Source organism: Tyto alba, unplaced genomic scaffold (genome assembly GCF_018691265.1).
Source record: "Tyto alba isolate M040663 unplaced genomic scaffold, T.alba_DEE_v4.0 Super-Scaffold_5, whole genome shotgun sequence".
Classification (NCBI taxonomy): Eukaryota; Metazoa; Chordata; class Aves; order Strigiformes; family Tytonidae; genus Tyto; species Tyto alba.
Genome location: NW_024881326.1, coordinates 15928301 through 15950416, shown reverse-complemented (window position 1 = coordinate 15950416; position 22116 = coordinate 15928301). Strand labels below are relative to the sequence as shown.

Below are 22116 nucleotides of genomic sequence, written 5' to 3'. Positions count from 1 at the left end.
GTCTTATAAATATTCTTATCAGAAAATCATTCCATGATCACAGGAATTCTTCACATGGCCTGATCTTTGTATTTATGTCCATTGATTGCTACATTTTAGGTTTTTTTGCTAAACTGTAAATCTTACAATAAGGACGGTATTTTAATAGTTGAAGCAAATTACTCTGTCAAACCAAGAAGTAATTATACTTTTAAGGGGTTTGTATTACAAACAGTCTGATACAAAATAAAGTTTAGATTTCTTTGTTTTGAAGCAAACCATTTAGGAGGCAATCATGATTTTTTTTTGAGATTAATCACAGCTTTTATATGCGGTCTTCCTTGGGTATTTTGTCTTGCTAAAACCGAGCAGTATCTGAAGAATACTGTTCAGACTGTATAGTAAAGTGGTAACGCCACAGCCTATACATCATACCCTACAGTTTTTATCACCAGGTTATCAGAGAAAGGTGTCACCTGTTCTGTGATTTCTAACCACCGTTCTATATTCTGTTTTAATGTAAACCTCTTAAGCGTTTCTTGCAGCCAGTTACACTGTGTGTTCTCATCAAGGCTACTGTTATAAATGGCATGCATGCATATTTATGTGAATGAGTCAAAGACATTTGTAAGTCACATCCTTGCATTCTAAATGAATTCTGCATAAACAGTACAACGTTTTATAACTACTGACGACACTTGAGTGAGTAAAAGCGGTGTTAGTTCTTTATTGGTTTAAACAGGTATGGTTTAGGAGAGAAAATTAAACTTTTATATCACTGTAATGTACCTCCCAATATGTCGAGGTACAGATGTGAGATTTCTATCTCCATAAATTGGATTCGTAGTACAAGGAAGGTCATTGGAAGCCTCATGCTATTCTGAGCTGACAAGCAGCAAAACTTTTCTGGCCTGTATAACAGCTTCCTTTGATGCAAACTTCGTGATATGAAACTGTTATGTGTTTTCCTTTCTAATGAAGTAGTAGTAGTATTATGCTTAGTAAAAGTAAATGTAGTAAATTTTCTCCTTCTTGAGGAAAATCAGAAGCCATTACATTTGATATAGTAAACATAAGGTGCCAAAACCTCAATATGTAAGTCAGCTAGGGAAATCAATATATGTTTTGCACTTTGCTGTTAACATGTTTGTTGCAAATCTGTAATATAGTTTTCATTGTCTTGAAAAAAAGTCTCTATAGAAAAACTAATTGGGCATCATTGTAAACTGTAAAGTCTCGGTGATACACCATTTAGAATATTTAGTGTGATTTTGATGTCTTTTTCTGTTTTTAGAAACCATTAGGAAATACGTCAAATATTTTCTGACGTAAGAAGTTAGTGTTAAAATTGTCAGCTTGCAAATCTTCCTTTGTAAATGGGAAAAAAGGATATTTGACTTAAAAATCTGAAATAGTTGTCAAATATGAGGGCATATTTGCTTCTGTGTATTGTACAAAATTCATCTTTTGTAACTTGAATCTCCTTTCTTCCATTTTTTTCAGAAGCAAAAAGTTCTGAGTTTTTAATGTTTTGGAGGAGTGTTTGGAAGTGCTACTTTACAAATACTGTTTCATTTAATTCACTTCTCCAGTTCACTTCAGTGACATGTGCCTCTTATTTGCAGTTTTCCTTTGAGAGGAAGTCTTTCTGGAAGCTCTCAGTTGTGATTCTCTTCACCCATGACCAGTGTTGTTTAATGAATGACAGATGAAAAGTCAGTTGTAGGTTGTGGCCTCACTTCTGTGATTTTTCTTAGTGCCTGCTTTGTGAACACACTGAAATTTTGGAAGAGACTGTGCATAGTTTCTCTTCATTTTGGTTTCAGATTCTTTTTTCTGGACTCTTGCAAATATGAACATCCAAATGGAAACAAGACTTTTTGAGCAGCAGTAGTGCAGTTTTCTCCCATTTGAAGTTTTAGAGGAAATCGGAGATTGTATGCCATCTGTCATCGCATAAAGCTTCTAGGAGGTGACACATTGTGTCTTCTTTCTCTTTGTTAAGAGTCATCCAAGAATTGACAGATGTGGTTGTGGTAATAGATGTTGAAGTAGTGGAATGTCTTTGTCTGCTTTGCCATAGGAATTAGTGATTCACTGACTTTTATGGGTAGTCAGTTAATTGCATTTCCTATAAATAGACTCTGAACTTTGAAAGTGTGTATGTATTTGGTGGGTAATGTAACTGGTTTTTAGTAGCTGTTACGTATTCTAGCTGAAATTAGTCATTTTTGTGTCAGTGACAGCAGTAATTTTGTGATGGAGGAAAGATCTGATGAAGATGGTTCATCTCTTTCAGTCCCTATATTTACAAGAAGATTAAGAGTCCAGGCTGAGATATGATGGATTGTAAGATTGATTTGGAAGGTTCTTGTATATATTTAAAAAATGAATAATCAGTTTTTACCCTTACATTTGAGCTATTATCTGCTACACATGTTGAAGCTTCTGAGGTAGTCTCAGGTACTCAAACACTTCCAATTATATCCCTGTTACAATCTCTAGGAAGGTTTTACTGTCGTGGAACCAAGACTGGACTTCAGGAAACTTGACTGTAAGAAGCACTTAGAATTGATATATTAAAAATTTAGTGCAACATCTTTTTAATTTGAATCTAGACGTGAATATTGTGTCTCTACATGTAGGCAATATACATGACTTTTCTGTATGCTAATTGTATGATTTGGCATATTAATAAGTTCAGATAATGTTAAATCCTTGTTACAATCATACATGACAGATTTGAGTCTTAGCACATGTGCAATTCTGTGCAAGCGTGAAAGAATCACAGGTGATTTAAAAAACATAGACTATATCTGAGATATGAGTTCAGTCCTACATTTCAAAATACATAATTTATATATATATATATCTTATCACTTTGGATTATTCCATTTCTTTGGACTTGGGAATTTATTTCAAAATTACTGACAATTTGTCGGTATGACCTTTTTTTTACTAAAGTACTGAATAGTAAGAGTAGCTGCAATGATGCTTTCTTCTTAATTGTTTTCACTTGCATCACAGTGAAATAATAAAAACTTTGATGTAGTTCGGCTTTTGAAGACAAACTTGACATATTTCTCTTCACTTTGTTGGCAGAAGAATGCAAAATGGGCAAGCATAGTTAGCCATGATTGTTTGTTGGATCAGTTGTTTGTTTCTCCCTCTAAGGAGAAACTCCTTCTTGGGATAAACATCAGGGAAGTGAGATAATCCATCATTCTGAGACCTGTTCACTAGTGATGGATGGATAGATTGGTAAACTAACTCAATAATCTTCTTTTTTTTCAGGTTATTCACAGATCAGTGAGCATTGTTGTTAATAAAGCTATGGAATGCTTTTGTGTCCTTGCCCACGTTATTTCTCAGAATTTGACAGGAAAAAGACTTTTAATTTGGAAATAACCTTTGTTGTGAAATGCATTCTAAGTGTATGAAACTTTGAAAATACCTTTCCATTTTAGATTTTACCTTTTTCAATGAGATGTTTGTCAGTTCGTTTTTTAAAAATTTACTTATGAATGTGAGAGCTTTTCTACTCATTATTTCACTGACTAGAAATACAGTGTTCTTCAGAAGCTTATAACTCGTGAAGGCCTTTCAACCATTAGAACGTATCACATGGGATGCTCTGAATCATGTGAACGTTGTCAAAGTATATTGATTTCAGATCGCTAACTAGGCATGGAAAGGTTTTCAGTCAAGAAATTGTATTATAGGGGTTAGAATATATCCTGTGATATAGGAGAAATAAAGGTAATATTACATATTGAAAAAGGCTGAAAATAACTCATACTGTCCTACTCTTATTCTTGATCATTCTTGATTAATTTTACAAACATAATTGGAACTTAAAAGCACAAAATACAGATGCTATAATGAGATGATACTTCAGTAATTATTTACTTTAATAATTGAGATGATAATACAATGGCATTATATCTAATACATTATTTGGTGTTATCTCTTAACAATCTCTTAACAAGTAAATTAGTCTCTGTGTGGGGATGTACAGATTCTGATTTATACATTCTTCCTGAGAATTATGACTCACACATGAATATGTTACAGCATTATCAGAAGATCTATGGAAATGACATGAATGTTTATTATTGGAGCATATCTGGGATGTAAATGCAAATGTAATTTAGCAGAGTCCTTTTTCATTAAACTAGAAGACAGAGAATGGTAGCCTCCAAAACATTACTAAATTAGTAAAATAGTCCTTGAATTTCATTGATGGTTAAGATAACTTGAATTTTTATGTCTTTTCTGGAGGCAGAGAACACATAAATGGATTTTATAGATGAGCTAATGCTTAGTGACTGGTTTCTAGTCACTCATTTTTGTGTCTCTGCCCTACAGTCCTGATCTCCCAAGCTCCTCTTTGAAGACAGAAGCGTTGTATAATTGCAGCTCTAAATGACCTTGTGCAAGGAACAGCTTCCTCTTTTACAATGTCAATAGAACTTAGAGCCAGGCAGGTCTCATACTTCCACCTTCTGTAGAGATTAGCCTTCAAAGTGTGTCTGTAGTTAACTACCATCACAGTAGTACAAAAACCAGTGAACATTTTTTATTTTTTTTTCCTTTTTTTTTTTTTTTCCCCCACCTGCTGTATAGTAATTTCTTACTATTTCCCCAGTGCTTTAGCCATAATTTCTAGGACACTTGTTACTTAAATAGTTGAATATTTTGCCTGATGGATCGTCACCTTACTTTGATGTAAATCACCTGTTTCTTGAGTTTGACATCCTAGAGAATGATTCTTAACCTAGATTCACTAAAAAGTAGTGTTAATTGCAATATTCTTGAGAAATGTTTATATAATTCTTCTGTTTAATAAGCCAGTATTAAGCAACTTTCTGTCAAATTCCAGTAAACTTATCTTAAGCAGCTATGTTAGTACAGCTACGATATGGTTAAAATGTGGTGTTTATCTTCTAGTTCATTTCAGATCTTTGCCCAAAACTCAGTCAAGGGTATAGAATGCAAGTTAATTTTCTAGCAAATTTGCTTTGAGGCCTGTTTTTAGAAAATTTTGTAAAGTGAGATGCAAGTATACTGAATAAATTTGTTGAACAAAATATTTAGGGCAAGAATGTCATTATTTTGAGAAACAGCACTTTCTACATTGTTATTATGACTGTTCACAATCTTGACAAAACTTCGTGGCTCTGGAACTACTTGTTTTAGACCTAGTCTCAAATTTTTACCTCAGATTTTGAATTTTTCCTGAGAAGACAGTAGCGTCATACTTCATCATATCAGTCATCGTATTTGAACAGTGTTTGGATTTATATAGCAGTTTCTGGAAGGAAAATAAGTTTATGCTTTGACAGAATTTATTAATATGCCTTTTGTCTTCAACAAGTGGCAATACTTGTCACTTAATAGTTTTCTGGGACTTTTTCTGGCAGTACTCTTACCCAGATAAATTTTCAGAGTTCTTTGTGCCTTATGACTGTTTGCTAAAATCTTAATCATTTTCACTCCTCCTGAGATCTTCTTGTAAATAACTTGCAAGGTTGATTTGGTAAACTTGAAAGTGAATTTATCATTCTTTCTAAACACTTTATTTAAAAAGACTAGATCCCAGACTGTTTATTTTTTAAAACAAACAAAGAAAACACCATAAAACGCTTCTGCTGGAAAGAGCAGTTATGTTCAAGAGATCAAATCTAAACTTTGGTACAAATCTGATTTTTTTTTTTTTTTTTTCTCATTTCTTTAATGAAGGCACCTGTTACCATGGAGTAATCTAGTCATCAAGAGTTTATGGTCAAACTTGGGTTTTTCTTCTTCCATGAGCATTGGAAGACCTGCTTCTTGTACAGATATGTTTTCCCTCTCTTAGATGTTCCATGTTGTAGGATGTCACGTTTAATTTGTTTTCTCATAAACCAAAAAATTAGATTAATCTTACGCAAAAGGCTTTGCTTTTAGAATCCTTGTGTGCTAAATGTCTTTTTTTCTTCCTTCAGAGGTTCCTTTATTTCCTATTGAACAGATGATTTTTCTCAAGGGTATCTCACCCCTGTGTACCTCTGGTGAAGTTGGCATCTTTTTCTATTCACCATCAAGAAACTGAAGTTGTATGCTCTCTTGCAAATTGCAGGTCTAACCCATCAAATATTAATTCTATAGATTTTTCTTCGGCAAAAAGTAAGGATATAGGAGAAGAGAGAATGTCACATCTGCCAAATCAGCAGCTGTGTGCATTAGAACATCGAACGTAACACTTCCAGGCAAGCAGAGGCTGAGCTGGCCACATTTTGTGTAGCCCATATGAGGGTGGTGTTGAACCAAAACTCTACTGTTCACAATCAGTGCTTAAAATTTATTTAGAATTTACTTAAAGCTAAGCAGCTGCTATTCCGAAGGAGATTTTTGCAAATATATGTTAGAACTTTTTTCTGTAGTTATCATATTTGTTCAACTTCAGTATTTCTTAAATGAGGGTTTTTGTTATGTGTTTTTTTTTAAACATGGAAGATGGATAATCAGTTTCATAGTTCAACAGTTGTAGAAGATAGCTAGCAAGTGTGCATAATTGCAGAAAAAATCTGTGGTGTTAATGACTTTCAAGTGCATTATTAAACTGGTTTCTGTTTTATTTTTTTATTTTAGGACTTCATTAATGGCTACAACTAAGCTACTTTTCCACCACTCAAACTCTCTAAACAACTCTGCTACAAGAGTCCTGAGTAACATGGCTCTTGTGTTAGTAATAAGCTTGCTAATTCTATGGTTGCTTAAGTAACTAACAGTTTGTTAAGTGAAAACTGGAGCTTAAACATGGTCTTATTTTTGTCCACAGAACCTTTTCCTATTTTAGAAACAGCTTAATAAATTTACACTTGCAGGAAGTGAGACTGGAAGTCTAGGAACATAAAAATGTATGGTGAAATAAGATTTTTTTTTTTATTATTATTACAATGTCTTCAAATATTGGAGTTTCAGAAAACAGAATTGTAGTCCCAGGCCTGTAAAAGGCAGCATTGACTTGCGAGACCCTTGAACTTGCACATCACATAGTGGGAACTCAAATGTTAAAACTCTTGAAATAGCTGCAAATTTGGCCATTCAGATATCATGATCAATAAATATTAATCCTTGCCGGATTCTGATGAAATAACCTCAAATTATCCCTATCTTGTAACTATGGAAGAAAGTGCACAGAAGGTCTAATGCATCTCGGGGTAAGTGATATGTAGATATATTACTCAGATTCTTGAGTTTTGTGCTCTAAATGAAATCAAGTACACCAGTTTTTATCTTGTTACCTATTTTACTGTCAAATACTATATGCTCTACTAGAATTCCTCACAACATGTGACTGTATATTTATTTACATATCAGTCTAAATCCCCTATAATAAAAAGGAGCAATTTCTTAGTTTTAAAAGGAAACTTGGTTTTTAAATCACTAGAAAAAATATTAAATATGAAATCTGCTATAAAGTTCCATTTGTCTGGGCTACATTTTTTTCTTTAACCCCTCTCTCAGCTGTGGCATGTTCTCCCTCAGCTGTCACCATTTCTGCCTGCTGTGTCTTTCTCCATGAAAAGAGTTTACTGAAACTTAAATATGAAGTAGTAATTCTTTTTTCCCCCCCGCAGTGTTGGCTGGGAGCTTCACCATTACAGCAACTCTTTCTATAGCATTTCCCAGTCACAGTGCTAGGAATCCCTTCTGTATTAGGGCAGAAGTGAAGATTTGGTGAAAGAAATTAAGAAATTATCTTGCTCTATGAGTAGAGGCATAAAAATTTCAATTCCTTCAAAATACTCTTTGGAAGTTAACTAACTTCTGGTTGAAATCTATGCAGGAACTTTCTGCCAGTTTTAAAACTGTAATTTTGCTAATTGGATTTATAAACTAGACTGATTCTGTAATCTTTCAGGACCTTTTTTAAATTTTAACAGGAATGCTGAACACAGTCTCCAGGAAAAAGTCAAAATATTTGACTCTTCATTTGCTTGCTTGAGCATTTATTGTCACATACTATCCTTTCCAATAGCTTTCCAAATTCCAGGACAGTTTTGGTTGACATTGATTATTATCTAAATTATATCTTCAGTGCTGCTTTTTGTTCGTTTGGTTTTCATTCAGGTGGGTATACATACTGAGATTTTTTTATGGGAGTACTGTGTTGGGAAAATTAACTACCTATATTTTTAACTGTAGTCATTTTATTCAATTTATCTGTATTCTCTGTTTTAATGTTTTTAAGACACACAATACTGTAGGAGATGCTGAAGTTCTGGGGACCTTTCAGGAAACAGAATTTAACATAAGAACCAGGTCACAGCTTTCTCTGTGTGTAAAAATAAATTCAAAGAGGACAATTCATTAATTCAGCACTTGACATGTTTTTCTTTGATCTTTCTCCAAAGCTTGCTGTGTTGTACATACAGTATTCATCTTTAAGGAGGGAAGTAAATAGTTTTTACTGTAGAAGACACTACAGTTGGGGAGAAAAATATTCAATTTTTTATTAATTGTTCCTTGCATTATAGAAAGTAAAAGACAAACTATATGCTAGAAATAAGAACTACCTTTTTCGGTGTGAAATATGTGCTATGGTTTTCCAGTTATTTTACGTAGTTTCAGAATGAACTAAGGGTAGGTCTGGAATTTAAGGGTGTTTATTATATCTCTGTGTTGAAAATCAAGATGTCAGATGAAGAGACATTCTATTTTTGTTCAATTAATTTCGGAGAGCATTACATCAAAGCAGTAAACTCCTCTTGTAGCTACAGATGCAGCAACCCTGAAGCCTGTTTTCTCTCTTGTTACATTAGTGTTTAATTAAAGAAAACAACTAGTTGGAGGCAGTTACTTTCTGTGAAATGTAATGAAGATTTATTTTGTAAGTGACCTTCACTGTATTAGCTGAATCAGTAATCAGTAAAATTAATAGAATAATCAAATTATATACAAACTCATAAATCATCACGAATATGCTGTCAAAAAATCAGCTTTTAATATGTCGTATTGTTTCACAGATGTATTAAAAATTACAACTGCCGATTCCTGCCTTGATGGGAACTGAAATGGCATTTAAAGGCTGTGTATGATGGAGGGCTACCAGGCTAAAAATTTTCACAACTGTTAATTTAGCTGTAATGTGATTTGATGTCACCAGGGCAAAGTTGAAGTTGAGTACAGTGTTGTTGCTATCTTTCAGCAAAACTTGAATTATTGGTGTAGGCAGTCGCCAGTTAATTAGACTAATATCAGTTTAAATGTCTGTCATTTAGGGTTAATGATATCAAAGAGTTGCCTTGTACTTGAAGTACAGTCAAATCATCTTGAATAGCCTATTGTATGAAAGTAATGCTAGCACAATGATTTTACTTTGTCATAAATTATTGGGATGCCATTTAGTTTAATATTTCAATTTCTATATTTAAATAATTTTGTCAAGTTCTTCCTAACCAGGTAATTTTTCATGCTAGGCTGTTTTAATGGGTATTTTGGCTATTTGTAATTGTTTAACACAACATAATCAAAATTCCTTTCGATTTTCATTTAAAAAGAGAGGGTTTCTGCTGGGCTACTATGAAAACAGGTCATGCCCTTTTCTACTCGATAGCAGACTAGTCTTGAAAATAAGTAATTCACATTTTTGCGCAGCCAAGCAGGAAAGTTCTTTCAAAGCACGCTAGAAAAATAAAATGCATATATCAAAAAGCCCTTGACTGTGGTTGAAGTCAAAGGAAAAATATAATTTATAGTTTTTAACAAAGGAATCTTAGTTCTAGTTAGGTTAATAGTGCTATTCTTTTATACCACATATGAAATAAATTCATCTGAGTTGGTTTGAAAGATCCTAACACATGATTTGTCAGGCAAGAAGCCATTGATTGCAGCATTAGAGATAATGAGCCCGTAGCTCAAGTCTCTATAATAATCCTTCAGTGGATGTTTAACCTTTGTGTCATCTTCAACAATCCAGACAACCAAAGTTGGGATTCAACATGGTGTATATTCTCACTGCTTTTGCATGGGTAGAAGAGGTATTTATAAGGAACAGGATCTTCTGATTTGGCCAGTAGTAACTGTTATTGCTGACGTTTCCTTAGCTACCTTTTGAAGTACAACTCGCAAGAGATGCAAGTTGGTAACACTTCAGTCATTTGCTATGCTGCATCATTCATGCAGTTTAAAAGGTATTGCGGTACTAACTGCCTTTGAACTACCTAATAGGACTTTTGAATGCCAATATAGATTCCATTTTAGGAAGTCAGGTTTGGAAAATGAAAGTTTCCTTTTTGAGTTCATCATCTATGAATAGTTACCTAAAGCTCTTTAACTTCTAAATAAATAGATAAATAAATAACCCAGAACAAAACAAAACAAAAACAGAACAAAGAAACCCACCTGTTAGTAAACCAGGAAGATCTTGCTGTCATCCTAGAAATCTGGGGGAACTATGTTCCGCCAAACCAGCCTGCCTTTCTTAAACTGATGGCTTTTTCTAGTCTGATACCTAGCTAATCCTAGGCAGCGATTAGAAAAGTAGACAGTCATCTGTTAAATAACAGTGTAAGCTCTACCAAAAGATGAATAGAATTACACATTCTTGTCTTAAATACAATACCTATGCAGGCTCTGTTAATGAAATGGCAGGTGTAATTTCTAATTTTTACGCCCTCCCAGTTTCAACTCTGTCCTGCCATCTGTGAGCCAACATCCAATGGCTGGGTCACACCAAAGCTCAGCTGAGTAAGAGGAACTCAGAAAACTCAGTTTTGTTCTCCAGCGTTGTAAAATGGAACAGTGTGTCACTCTATTGTATGTGCTACAGACTGTTTTGTGATTTACTCATAAGAGGCTATTTACTTTTGAATAATAGGGATCACAAGAAGAACACAGGTGTATTTAACTTGTAGGACAAAGGGAGAATTGTCAAATGTCAGTTAATAGCATTTGACAGTTGTCTCTGCTAGAGTGGTGCTCTGAGAAAAGGATATACCATTTATATCAGTATGCAAATTATTTGTTCGTTCTTCCTCTTCAGCATACATGAGAAGAAATCAGTGGTAGCTGATTGATCTGAATGAACCCCTGGAGATTCTTAAATAAATAAATAAATAAAAATACATTAAAAAATCCTAAGATAGATCAGACATTTTAAACAGTCCAAACCTGAAATTGTATTGTAAGGGATCAGTCACATCACCGTCATGTTTTTTCTTTACTTTTTTTCCACTAATTAATTTCCGTGCTGATTAGAAATTTTAAACTGAAAGTTTATTTCTTTTTTAAGAAAATTTGAAAAATATTTTCAAAAATGTTCTGACTGGTTTACCTTTTGTCATACCAAGTTCTAGAGAACTTAATCCTCAGCATTTTATATTATTATTATAATAAAAATGCCCCTGAAATAATGCACTGTAAACAAAAAAACTGACTGAAGTTGACCTTCATTCACAGCTAATCATGAAGCTTTGTCCTTGAGAATCTCTAACATATATCCTGGTTCTGTAAGATCATTAATTTCTCTGTATTATAGTGCTCTCACAGAAAGTTTAAAGAGTTTTTTAAATACATAGCAAAACCAATATTGGTTATTTATACTTGCTTGACAGCACTTTCAAGAATGTGGGTTTCTATTAAAATCTTTCAGGAGCTAGAATTAAAAAAATGTTGAAACTAGTGATATCATAGTCAAGTGTTCTTGTGCGTCCAGTAAAAAACTTGGGTATCATTTGCAGAAACTAAACTTTCAGTTTTTCTGAGTTAATTTACTTTGTGTTACATCGAATCAACAGAAACGTCATTCACAAAGATTAACCCTGGCTTTTGGCAGGTATAGGAAGTTAGGATGTGGGGATTCACCTGGGATCATGTTTATTGCCAGACCAACTGAATTTCTACTGTGCAGCTTTATGGGAGAACAGTCTCAGACTTTGTGCATAGGTCAGATTCATCTGGTGAAGAGTTTTAGTCATAGATATCTACAAGAGGGTGATAAAACAGCCTTGCTGGTTATGAAATTTTGCAGTGGGCTGACTTCATGTGGAGTCCCTCCTATTTGAATGTCATAATCTAGTTTCTTTAAATTCTGAGTCTTCTTAGAGTTTAAAAACAAATGAGTTTTGGTACTGGTATAATGTTTGAGCAGCATAATTTTCTTTGTTTTAGATACTGGGTTTTGTTTGTAAGTGGAGAACTAATAAATATCTTAGTATGTTTCAGCTTTTGAAAAACTGACCTCTGAAGCTGGTTCTTTTTTTCATTTAGGAAATTTTTTTTTTACCAGTCCATGGACAGAGTATCTTAAGCGACCGTATCATGACATAGGCAGAACATGGAGGAATCCATTTGTAAGAGGTCATCTTTAGAATGTAAGAAGTTTTCATTCAGTTGGGGCATTTCTCATTGTCCTCAAAATCAGAGGAGCTTGTAGTCAATGAAGTTCCCACGGTATGCTTTCTAAGAGTAGAGAAGTAACTTCTGAATCACACTTAGAATTCTAGTAAGAGGTTGGTATGGTTATCGTGTGTTCTTACATTCTTATTCTACAGTATGTGCAATGGAGTGTGGCCAGAATATCAGTAGATACTCTGTGCATCTTCAGTAAATAGGTGCTGCTTTTCCATCCTGAATGTCTGAAGATGGTAACACAGACTGAGTGCTCAAGCTAATGTAACAATTTAGAGGACTAAGGCAAATGCTGATACAAAAGAAGTTCTCAACATATCCTTTACAAAAACTATAGGATATGCTTCATTTTGATTGTTTTTTGATTGTCTGATTCAGAGATTAAGACATGTTATTGAAAATGGAATACAGTGTGCACAGTACTTTGCCTTGTTTATGACACACACTCACATTGTTTACAATTAGTCATGACAGGAATAACCTTTTTTCCTAATGTGTTTCTAGGATGTGTGCTGTATTTGGTGGTATCTATTGTCTTCGCCATTCTGTGCGGTGCCTTGTAGTGGACAAAGAATCTGGACGGTAAGGGTAATATAAGTAACCTTCTGTTTATATACAAAATACAGATGAAAAATGTGTTAAGTCGGTTAAAAAAAAATGATTCTTCAAAGATCCTCCTTGGTATTAATAACACATCAACCTTGATTAAAAGTTATTTGTGTATAGGTCCTCCAGAACAAGCAAAGTGGGTCTAGAATATAGAAACTAAATTAATTTCCCTGTGATATTACTACAGCTCCTGATCACCCAAGCTTGGAAGACAAATCATTTCAGCTGCCGGGGGGCTGGTGATGAGTGATGTTAGTTTTCCTTGTGGCCTTACCTACTCTAATTGATTTTCATCAGATGACAACAAAGCCCTCTGTTATTGCATTTTTAAAAATGGAGCTCACCTAAAGACTCATCAGATTAATCTTTGCTGATAATGCATGTCACTCCAAGAGAAAAGACTTTAATGAGTTCTTAGGTAGATTGTTGTCATAAACTATGCTGCCCTCTTATCCTAGGATAAATTCTTTTACAACAATATGAGGCCGGTAGGCAGGTTTAAAGTTGAGCTAAGAAAAATCATCCCATAGTTTTTTCCATAGCGACATTTTTCACACCTCAGTGAATTGTCATGGTTTCTGTTATATACATTGTAGCAGTTATTAGTCTAACTGCAGGCTTTACTTCTCTTAAGAGAACATTAAGAGTCTGTTTTTAGCTTAGTTTTTGTAATTATAAAGTTCCAAACATTCTGTAGACAATTTTGAAGATTAAGCTAGAAAATAGGTAGTAACATTTTATTAGGAAAATTAGTAGGTATATGATCAGTGTAATGTGTTTACTTTCCAGTTACACAGCACATTTGATTCTCTGAGCATGGTACTTGCAGCTAGATTTGTCATGACATGCTCAAGTTGTGTCTGTTTCCCCTGAAATTCTGTAAACAACATATCTTCTCTTTATGTCCGTTCCTTAAGGTTCTCAAGTTCATTGCACAGTTTCAGACTTTGATATGCAAATGAGATAGTATTTCATCATGTGTGTCATTGTTTTAAGTGCATGATTCATATGCAAATGAAATTATGCCCCTTTCATAAACCATGTAGTTTATTTTAACAATAATATTTGAACTTTTATGGTAGGCAGCTTTATTTTCTGATTATGTTTAAATAGCTAACTTGCTATTTCAGAGGGACAAAGCTTATAGTTTTTAGCCGCTTCCAAACACCACTCTGTGGAGATCTTAACTCATCAGTGGTGCTGCTTTTCTGAGTTTCCAGCTTCCTTTGCACATTCTGAAGACCTTTGAAATGAATGTTTTCTTTGTTAAGGTTGTATGTATTCCAAAAAAGGTGGAGTTCTGCTTTGCAAGACTTTACCAGACTTTCATTATTCCAAAAACATTGGTCTTTAATAGTGCCATTATCTGATGATGAATATGAAGCAGCACAACACATCCAGCTTCCCAACTCTAGCCACCTTCGTTTTCCTAGGAGCAGCCCGCCTGATTCTGTTGTCTCTCTTTAGGTCTCCCATAGTTTCAAAGCCGGTATTTTACCAAGTAGCATTTCCACATCAAAATTAAACAAAAAAATAATGTATAGAAGATAGAGGGAATGTCAGACTTCTTTGAGCTGATGAAGATAACACAGCTTAGATCAAAAATATGGTCTGTTTTTTTTAAGAGTATTTTCAGCAAAGAAAGAAGAATCATATAATGTTCTCTTTTTACTCTAATAATTTAAAAAGGTCTCAAACATCATCTTCACCATAGCAAAAATGTCACTCAAAAAGCTGAGTTTTTCACCCAGGTATATGGTTTTATTCAGTTCTGTTATTTTCTTCTGATTATCTTTTCTCTGACCTGAATGCAATACTGCTTGTACTTGCTAAGTCTTTTTCTTAGTATGTTACTTGGAAGAGATGCAGTTTGTTGCTATTTCCTTTCCCTTCTTTTTCTTTCATGTTATCTCTTTCCTTACTGTGTATTTCTTCCCTGCACCATCTCTATTTTCCTCTTGACTTTGGGCTTCTGTGTGTTGCCTAATAAAAATCTGCTATCAAATTGTTAATGAGGGTATTTATGAGTTACCGAGCTTTTGAATCAACAGGCCATTAATAGTAATTGGTAATAGACAAATTCATATCTCGTTGTCAGTACAGCTGTCTGTACTTTCAGAGGCAGCTTGCCTTGATTACAAATAGGTCAAACGCACAACAGTAGAAATTTAGTCAAATTGTGCAGTATTCATTACTATTTTATAAGCATCTTCCATAGGCTTCTAGACTTCAAGACCTTAGTGCAGTTATTTTCACTCTTTTTAATATTCTTGGTTTAGTACATATAAGGAAAGTTTATGCTTACAGCTACAGCCTTGATTTTCTTTTAAAACTTCTTGTTGATAACTCAGGTTAATTTGAAGTCCCTAAATATCGCCAAAGTTTATTCCAACTCCTTTCTAGACATGGCTAACATTCTTTTCAGCACAAGAAAAATGAAACCCCATTCAATATCTAGTTGAATTGCTTTTTCACTTTTTTTCTTCCCATAGCTGTATATACCAAGAACAGTAGATTTCATACCCAGCTATACAATTATTTTTGTCATTTTACTGTAGCCTTTTTTATAGACATAAAAGTTTCTGGTCATTTGGTAATCCACTTTACAATTTCAATTTTTTATATGTTGTATCAGATTAGGTCTGCTATTTTAATACATATGCAGAACATCCTGTGTTCTTGGTAGCACTCTGATATTCTGTTAGAAAATAAAAACCACATTGTGTTTCTTAGGTTGAAGAAAAACGTGTTGAATGTATGCATGATAATTATTTTTCTTTTTGCTGTTTACTTTCTCTATGTTTATTATAGGTCACTTTTTTGGGTACATATGATACTTTAAATTTTATTTTAAATTACATGGATTGAGTTAATAATAGTGGTAGGCATTTTATGTTGATCACACTTTACATACGTTTCTGATTACATAATTCTGTCTCAAAAATGGAAAAGATATGATAAATGGAAATTTATACATCTGTAATAAAAAGATATAGCAAACACATAGTAATTTACATATCTTTCTTGAAATATTGCATACTGGCTTTGTCAGTGCTGGTAAGTCCATTTCAAGGATGTCGCCCTTAGTCCATTAGTTTGGATAATGAGCCCTATAAAGTACATTTATAACTCGTGGCACTGCAAGGAGATGGATTCTAATTTTCATCCTTTTATCTAGACACATTGAAAGAAGGTCAATGGAGGGTTCTGTATGATTCATTGTCGCAACACATATCAGATGACAGAGACCTGATAATGTCAGTGCATAAGTGTTTTCCATATTTGGAGATAGTACTTGAAAGAAATTTTCTCTGCATCATCCTTTGAAGTAAAGTGGAGACTGAAATTAAAAGCGCTATCTCTTTTTCTGTTTAAAATCTTATCAAACATATGACCTGATAGCTATTCCTAAACAAAGGAGAGGAAGCAACACTTAGCAGGAAAATAAAAAGTGTGTAGTTGCTTTTGCTGGCTTTGAGTGATGCAACATGACATTTAATCAACCTTTCCCCTTCAATAATGTTTAGGGGGATGGCAGTGGAAATTGTTTCATAAACAATAAGAAAGGTTATAATTAGAAATGAACTGTAGCATCTTGACTTCCTTGTTTATTTGCAGTATTCACATGCGTGCTGGAGAATTAAATTAGTTAGGTTAACATTAAGAAAACACTTCTTGAAGTTGCAAGTGAAACACGTGTTGAATAGTATGTGATTGAAACTGTATGAAGAATACTGCATGTGTAAGGCTAAAAAGTGCTTCTACCATTAGACTTCTTTTAATTATTCTTTTCAAGTTATCTGTTGAATTTGAATATAGGTATATACGTAGTGTCCCGATTCCTATGAAATCAGCATTAGAAGCTAATATTATAAAAACGTGATTAATTGTCATGAAACACTTCCATTTGCAAATAAGCATTGTGTGCCCTGACTTTCAATTCTCATTTCAGACTACAAAAGCAACTGGTTTACTCAAACTAGTAGCAGCTGATTGCTGTTACTTATTTAGGTTTGGTTCTCATGTTTTCTAGTTTTATAGATAATTTTGGTGACAGAAGCTAATGAATGACTTGAAGTTACAGAAATGCCATTTATCCATACAACGTAACTTGGATTTCAGATATTTACTGATGCAGGAATAATGTTGTGCTACGATAAAACACACTTAAATCTGTAAGGCATATCTGTCTTAGACATCCTTTTGATTCTTTTGATGTTTGGCTCTGTGTGTATGCAAATGTGTGTGAAAGAATGTAGTGGTTTGAAAACCTGTATATTAAATCAGCTGAAACACTAATATACTGATTCAGAGTAATTTAATTTTAAAAAAAGCAGTAACTTTCATACACCAAGCAGAAGTGAAGCTAATTTGCTTTATTTATTTGTACAGTAAATGTTCTGATATTGTAGAAAACATTAAAATCTTGTTTTAGAAATCAGTATTAACCCTTAAAGATTCTTAGGGTATGGAAGAAAGCTATAAAGAAAGAAATTGTAGTGAATATATTTTCCTTGCACTTTAGATGGGAAGAGCATTCATTAAGATAGGTGCTCTTTAAACCTGTAGGGATGTCTACAGATTTTTGCAGTGTCTCAGTTTGAGGAAAATTTGTACAATTGAATAGAGTACAGATCATGCCATATAGGATTCAGCAGTAGAGGTTGGTTTTAGTTAGTATCTGCATGCACCTCCTTTTTATTTGTCTCATATATATGATTTAGTTTCATACATGTTATATCGAAGTCTGAAGTTTCTTCTTTCATAGAGACTTTTTCCCCATTAAAATCTGAAATTTGTATCCTGTTCTCATTTAAGCTCTCAGAATTGCTTTTCTTCTGTGGTTTGTATTTCTGTCCCATTTATAAGTTTTTGTCTGTTGCATTACACTTGACTCTTGAAACTTTTTGTAGCGGTGTCTCAACTGTTAATTATTCTCATTTTGTTTTTACCTTCTTGCATTCAGAAATATTTTTTGGTAGGGGGTGGTCTGAGGGTGGAGGCCTTGCATTTCATGGGGTTTTTTTGTTGTGTTTCAGTTGCTTGTTTTTTTTAACTTTTTCAAGTATTGACTGAAGTAGACTGAATATATGCAAATTCCAACCCAAACATGTATTGAAGACAAACAGTATCAATCAAGAACGTTTGTGTTGCTCTTAAAGCAATGTGACTTAGGTAATCCCTTCTGCATGTAACTTAGAGATAAATGGAGTATTTAGTCACAAATCCAGAAGATCAGAAAAGTTCTCTTGGAACATCCTGATGCACACATTTCTTAGGGATTTTTCCTTACATGTCAGTCAGTTTGCCATGTAATTTGTCAAATATTATTGTCAAAATAAACTTGTCTTTGATCAAGGTTGCTGACTGGGGAAAAATGATACTGTGATAGGGTAGCACCTACAAAATCAATCACCATGTTACTTTTCCATGTATCATGAGGTAAGATATGTGTGCCATTTTCATGTACAATCAAATGCCAGTGTTACCAGCTTATATTTAGTTTTCTTTATAAAGTGACCAGTGTATTAACATTCTGATACCATCTATACTGGCATTGCATGTAAAAATTTGTATATACCAGGCAGGATGTGCAAGTCTAGGATTTAGTTACCAATTTCAACTGAGTTGGTTTAAGGGTTCATGTGTTAAAGAAATGTGTAGCTAACTTATTTGAAAGATATAAATGATGTGCTATGTAACTCATTTTCAAAAACTTACACATCCTTTTGTTACCTTATATCTAAGTTTCTTATTTCAGTTTCTTTTTTTTTTTTTTTTATTTTTTTAACAGTTGCAAAGCTGTTGTGGATCATTTTGGCCAAAGAATAAGTGCTAACTATTTTATTGTTGAAGACAGTTACCTTTCAGAGAGCATATGCACAAAAGTGTGTTACAGGTATGTAGTAAAACAGCAACCATAGTAAATTTATTTAAATAATAGTGTATAAGGTACCCTGCAAGTTAAACTTCAGAGATTACTGTCTCCTGCTTTATCATTGTAGTACAGTTTAGTTCTTTGCATAATTTCTTTCTTCTTTTATATACTTGAGGGCATACCGTATACTTTCTATAGGTTTTCTTAAATTGTCCTCTAAATCATATTCCTCTTTTCCATATAAAAAAAAATCCAGTAGTTTGAAGTGTTTTAGGGATTTCATATTAGTTAAAAAGTGTTTGGAAGGTGGAGGTGCCTTTTTCTGTTCTTGTTTTTAAATTCGTTCAGATCTAGAAAAGTATTAAAAGTCATTGTTTTCTGTGATTTTTGGTTGTTCCTGCCAAAAGCGTTGGACATATACTGCCTTTTTCTTCAAAATGTTGCAGACAAGGTATTAGCAAAACTATTGTGGTAGTGCAGTGCAGACATAATCATAGGCAAATGGAGGATTAGAACCTTCAATTCATGAATTCTACCTTTGTGTATTTCGCATTAATCCAAAGTGCCCTGTGCTGTTTGGAACATAAAAAGTCCTGTAACATGCTACTACTAATCTTGATCAAATAAACAAAAGAATTTTTTAAAAATTGGAAGGGTATTCAAGCTGTTTTATATAACAGCACTGGCTTGTTTATTCATACTCTATTTTGGTCATTGAAAACTTTATATTAATGTTCCAGATGTGTTCTTACTTCAGCAACAGGCAAAATATCCCACTAACAATCATCTTAATAGAGATTATATGGTTAAATAGCCTTCCCACAGTATTCTGTTTAGATTGATGTTGCCAAAACTATGAATTCAAATTGCGATTCTTAATATTTTTGTGAAATGCTGTAATTATTTTATTTAATTACAGGCAGATCTCCAGAGCAGTGCTCATTACAGATCAGTCTGTACTAAACACAGATTCAGAGCAGCAGGTATATACCAATTTTGTATCACCTCTTTATAAATTGTGTGTATTAATATTTAGTTGTTGGCAGGAATTAATTTATGCCTCTGTTTCTGCTTGAATTTAGCTTTTTAGTCAGCTCTCTACTGATAATTGTTTAATTCATTAGTCTCTATAAAACTATTAGGAATTTTATTTTATTTTAATGACATGGGTTTGCCTGTTTGGTTCTGCTATATTAGTTAACAGAGTTTCTAAGCTGCTGTCTTCAAGGTAGTTCATTTTGATTGCTTTTTAATAGACCGTTGCCCTTACTATTCTGTTAACTTATTTTTTTTTGTCTAAACTTTGTTCAAAGTTCTTCCATATTTTTTTTAATATTCACTTTTACTGTTCAAATTTCTTACTGTACACTTTCAGATCCTTCTTCAAATGTTTCTGCTTTGTCAGTCTTTTCAGACTTTAATTTTAAAAGACTTTAATCTGTGTTAAATGTCTCTTCTGGATGCTTCCTGTATTCTTACAGGTTAAATAGGATTTACAAAATAAGAACATGTATAACAGAGAAGTCTGTTCTTCCTGAGCCTTGCTACCAGCAGTCCTGCATAAAAGTACTCCAGTCATTCTTACCTAACAGTGCTCTGCCCAGTGTTCAGAAACAGTTTTGCAATCTCTTGCCAACAGTGTTTCTAAACTGTCATCCTTTTGGAAAGGGCTGTAATATGAGGTTTTCTTTCTGTTCCACTGCTGCAGATGTTTCTAACAACGGTAGCATTTCTGACTTGGGTAGAAATTCTTGAAAGCTCACATTCTGCAGGATTGATTGCGCGAATTGTTACTAATAAGCCAGAAAACATAATTCTATAACTGTCTGAAGTTATTTTTCACCTTTACTCAGAATTGTGTTGGTTGCCTCATCCTCCATGTTACTCTGCTTCAACATAAGTTGTTCTTTCTGCTTTATAGGTTTCCATTTTGACAGTGCCTCCAGTGGATCAAGGAAAACCAGCAGTTTGCGTCATTGAGTTGTGTTCCTCAACCATGACGTGCATGAAGGACACTTGTAAGTTCAGGGCATGTGTAATTTTAATTATATTTTTCCCTTTGGCTCTGTCAACTCTGAAACAAAATATAAAATCTTTGTGTATCATTTCTCTGCTGTACAGTGACCGGGTTATTACCTGAGAAAACACTGTGTACTAGGTTACTGTTATCAGCAGGTGAAAGAAATAGTCCATTGTTTTCATTCTGCAGCAGTTGTGTGCTCTTTCATATGGCTTAGAAATCATACTACAAGATTCTTGTTGCATTCAATTATTTTTAAATTTTCATGTGACAGTTACTTATTTTAACTCTTATTATTATTTTCATGGTAATAAAGTATATTGTTCTTTATTTCCAAATGGATCAAACATCAAATGTTCCTTTTAACGCTGATGTGGCTAATAAACCTGATTGATAGTTGTAATCTTACTAATACTGGGACAATAACCTGTTTACTGTACAATAATTATAAAATAGCACCAGCAAAGAGCTTTTTGTTATGACTGCTGTATTTGGTTTTAGATACAAAAGAAAGTATTAGAATCCCACGTTTTGTTTATTCTGCAAAGTTGTTAAGACAACTGAAGATTTAGTAGAATAGCAGATAAATTTAGTGGAGAGCTCTAGCAGACAGTTTCTCCTCCACTGTAACTAGCTAAGATTGTGCAGTCTTCAAGTCAAAATATTAAGATTTTTTTAACTTAGAAATCTTTCATTTATAAAATTTTCTGCCAAGAATTTTGTTTACTATTACAATTAAAAGGCCAAAACCCACCCAAAGTACTTTTTCAAATAATTTCTGAAAAAACCTGTAAGCAAAAAGGTGGGATCTTAGTTAACATAGCTTCATGTTTGCTGCTCTGTTGGTTTTTTTCCCTTTCAAACAACCTTTGAAATATAAGAGAATCTTTATGTCATGGGACTCTGTGGTCTTGTAAAAAATACTGTAAATTTTTGTTTTCATAAGAATAAGTTCTTAGTACAAGCCTCAAATATATTTCAGTAGTACTTCTAGCAGAATATTTTTGGATCATGCTTTTGTTTCTGCTTCAGCTTCTGCTTTTTTCTTTATTGATATATTATGAACAATTAATAAATAGGTTAATAGACTTACTTTCACTGATAGAATAATAAATTTTTACTTCAGTAGATTAAAAAATACTCTAAAGTACATGGATCTTACTGGTAGTAATTTGTCATTAGTTTGGTTTTTTTGAAAATGCACTACCTTAGCTGAACTATTACATTGAAG

The 22116-nt window shown here is 33.5% G+C and overlaps 1 protein-coding gene across 1 annotated transcript in view; it reads left to right on the top strand.

Moving 5' to 3' along the window:
• Nucleotides 1–22116, top strand: part of CHM (CHM Rab escort protein) — a 72021-nt gene that overhangs the window by 35618 nt on the left and 14287 nt on the right. The window contains exons 9-12 of the mRNA XM_032982755.2: nt 12883–12960; nt 18782–18886; nt 19785–19848; nt 20787–20883. Coding sequence (XP_032838646.1) covers nt 12883–12960; nt 18782–18886; nt 19785–19848; nt 20787–20883 — 344 coding nt within the window. The remainder of the gene's footprint in view (nt 1–12882; nt 12961–18781; nt 18887–19784; nt 19849–20786; nt 20884–22116) is intronic.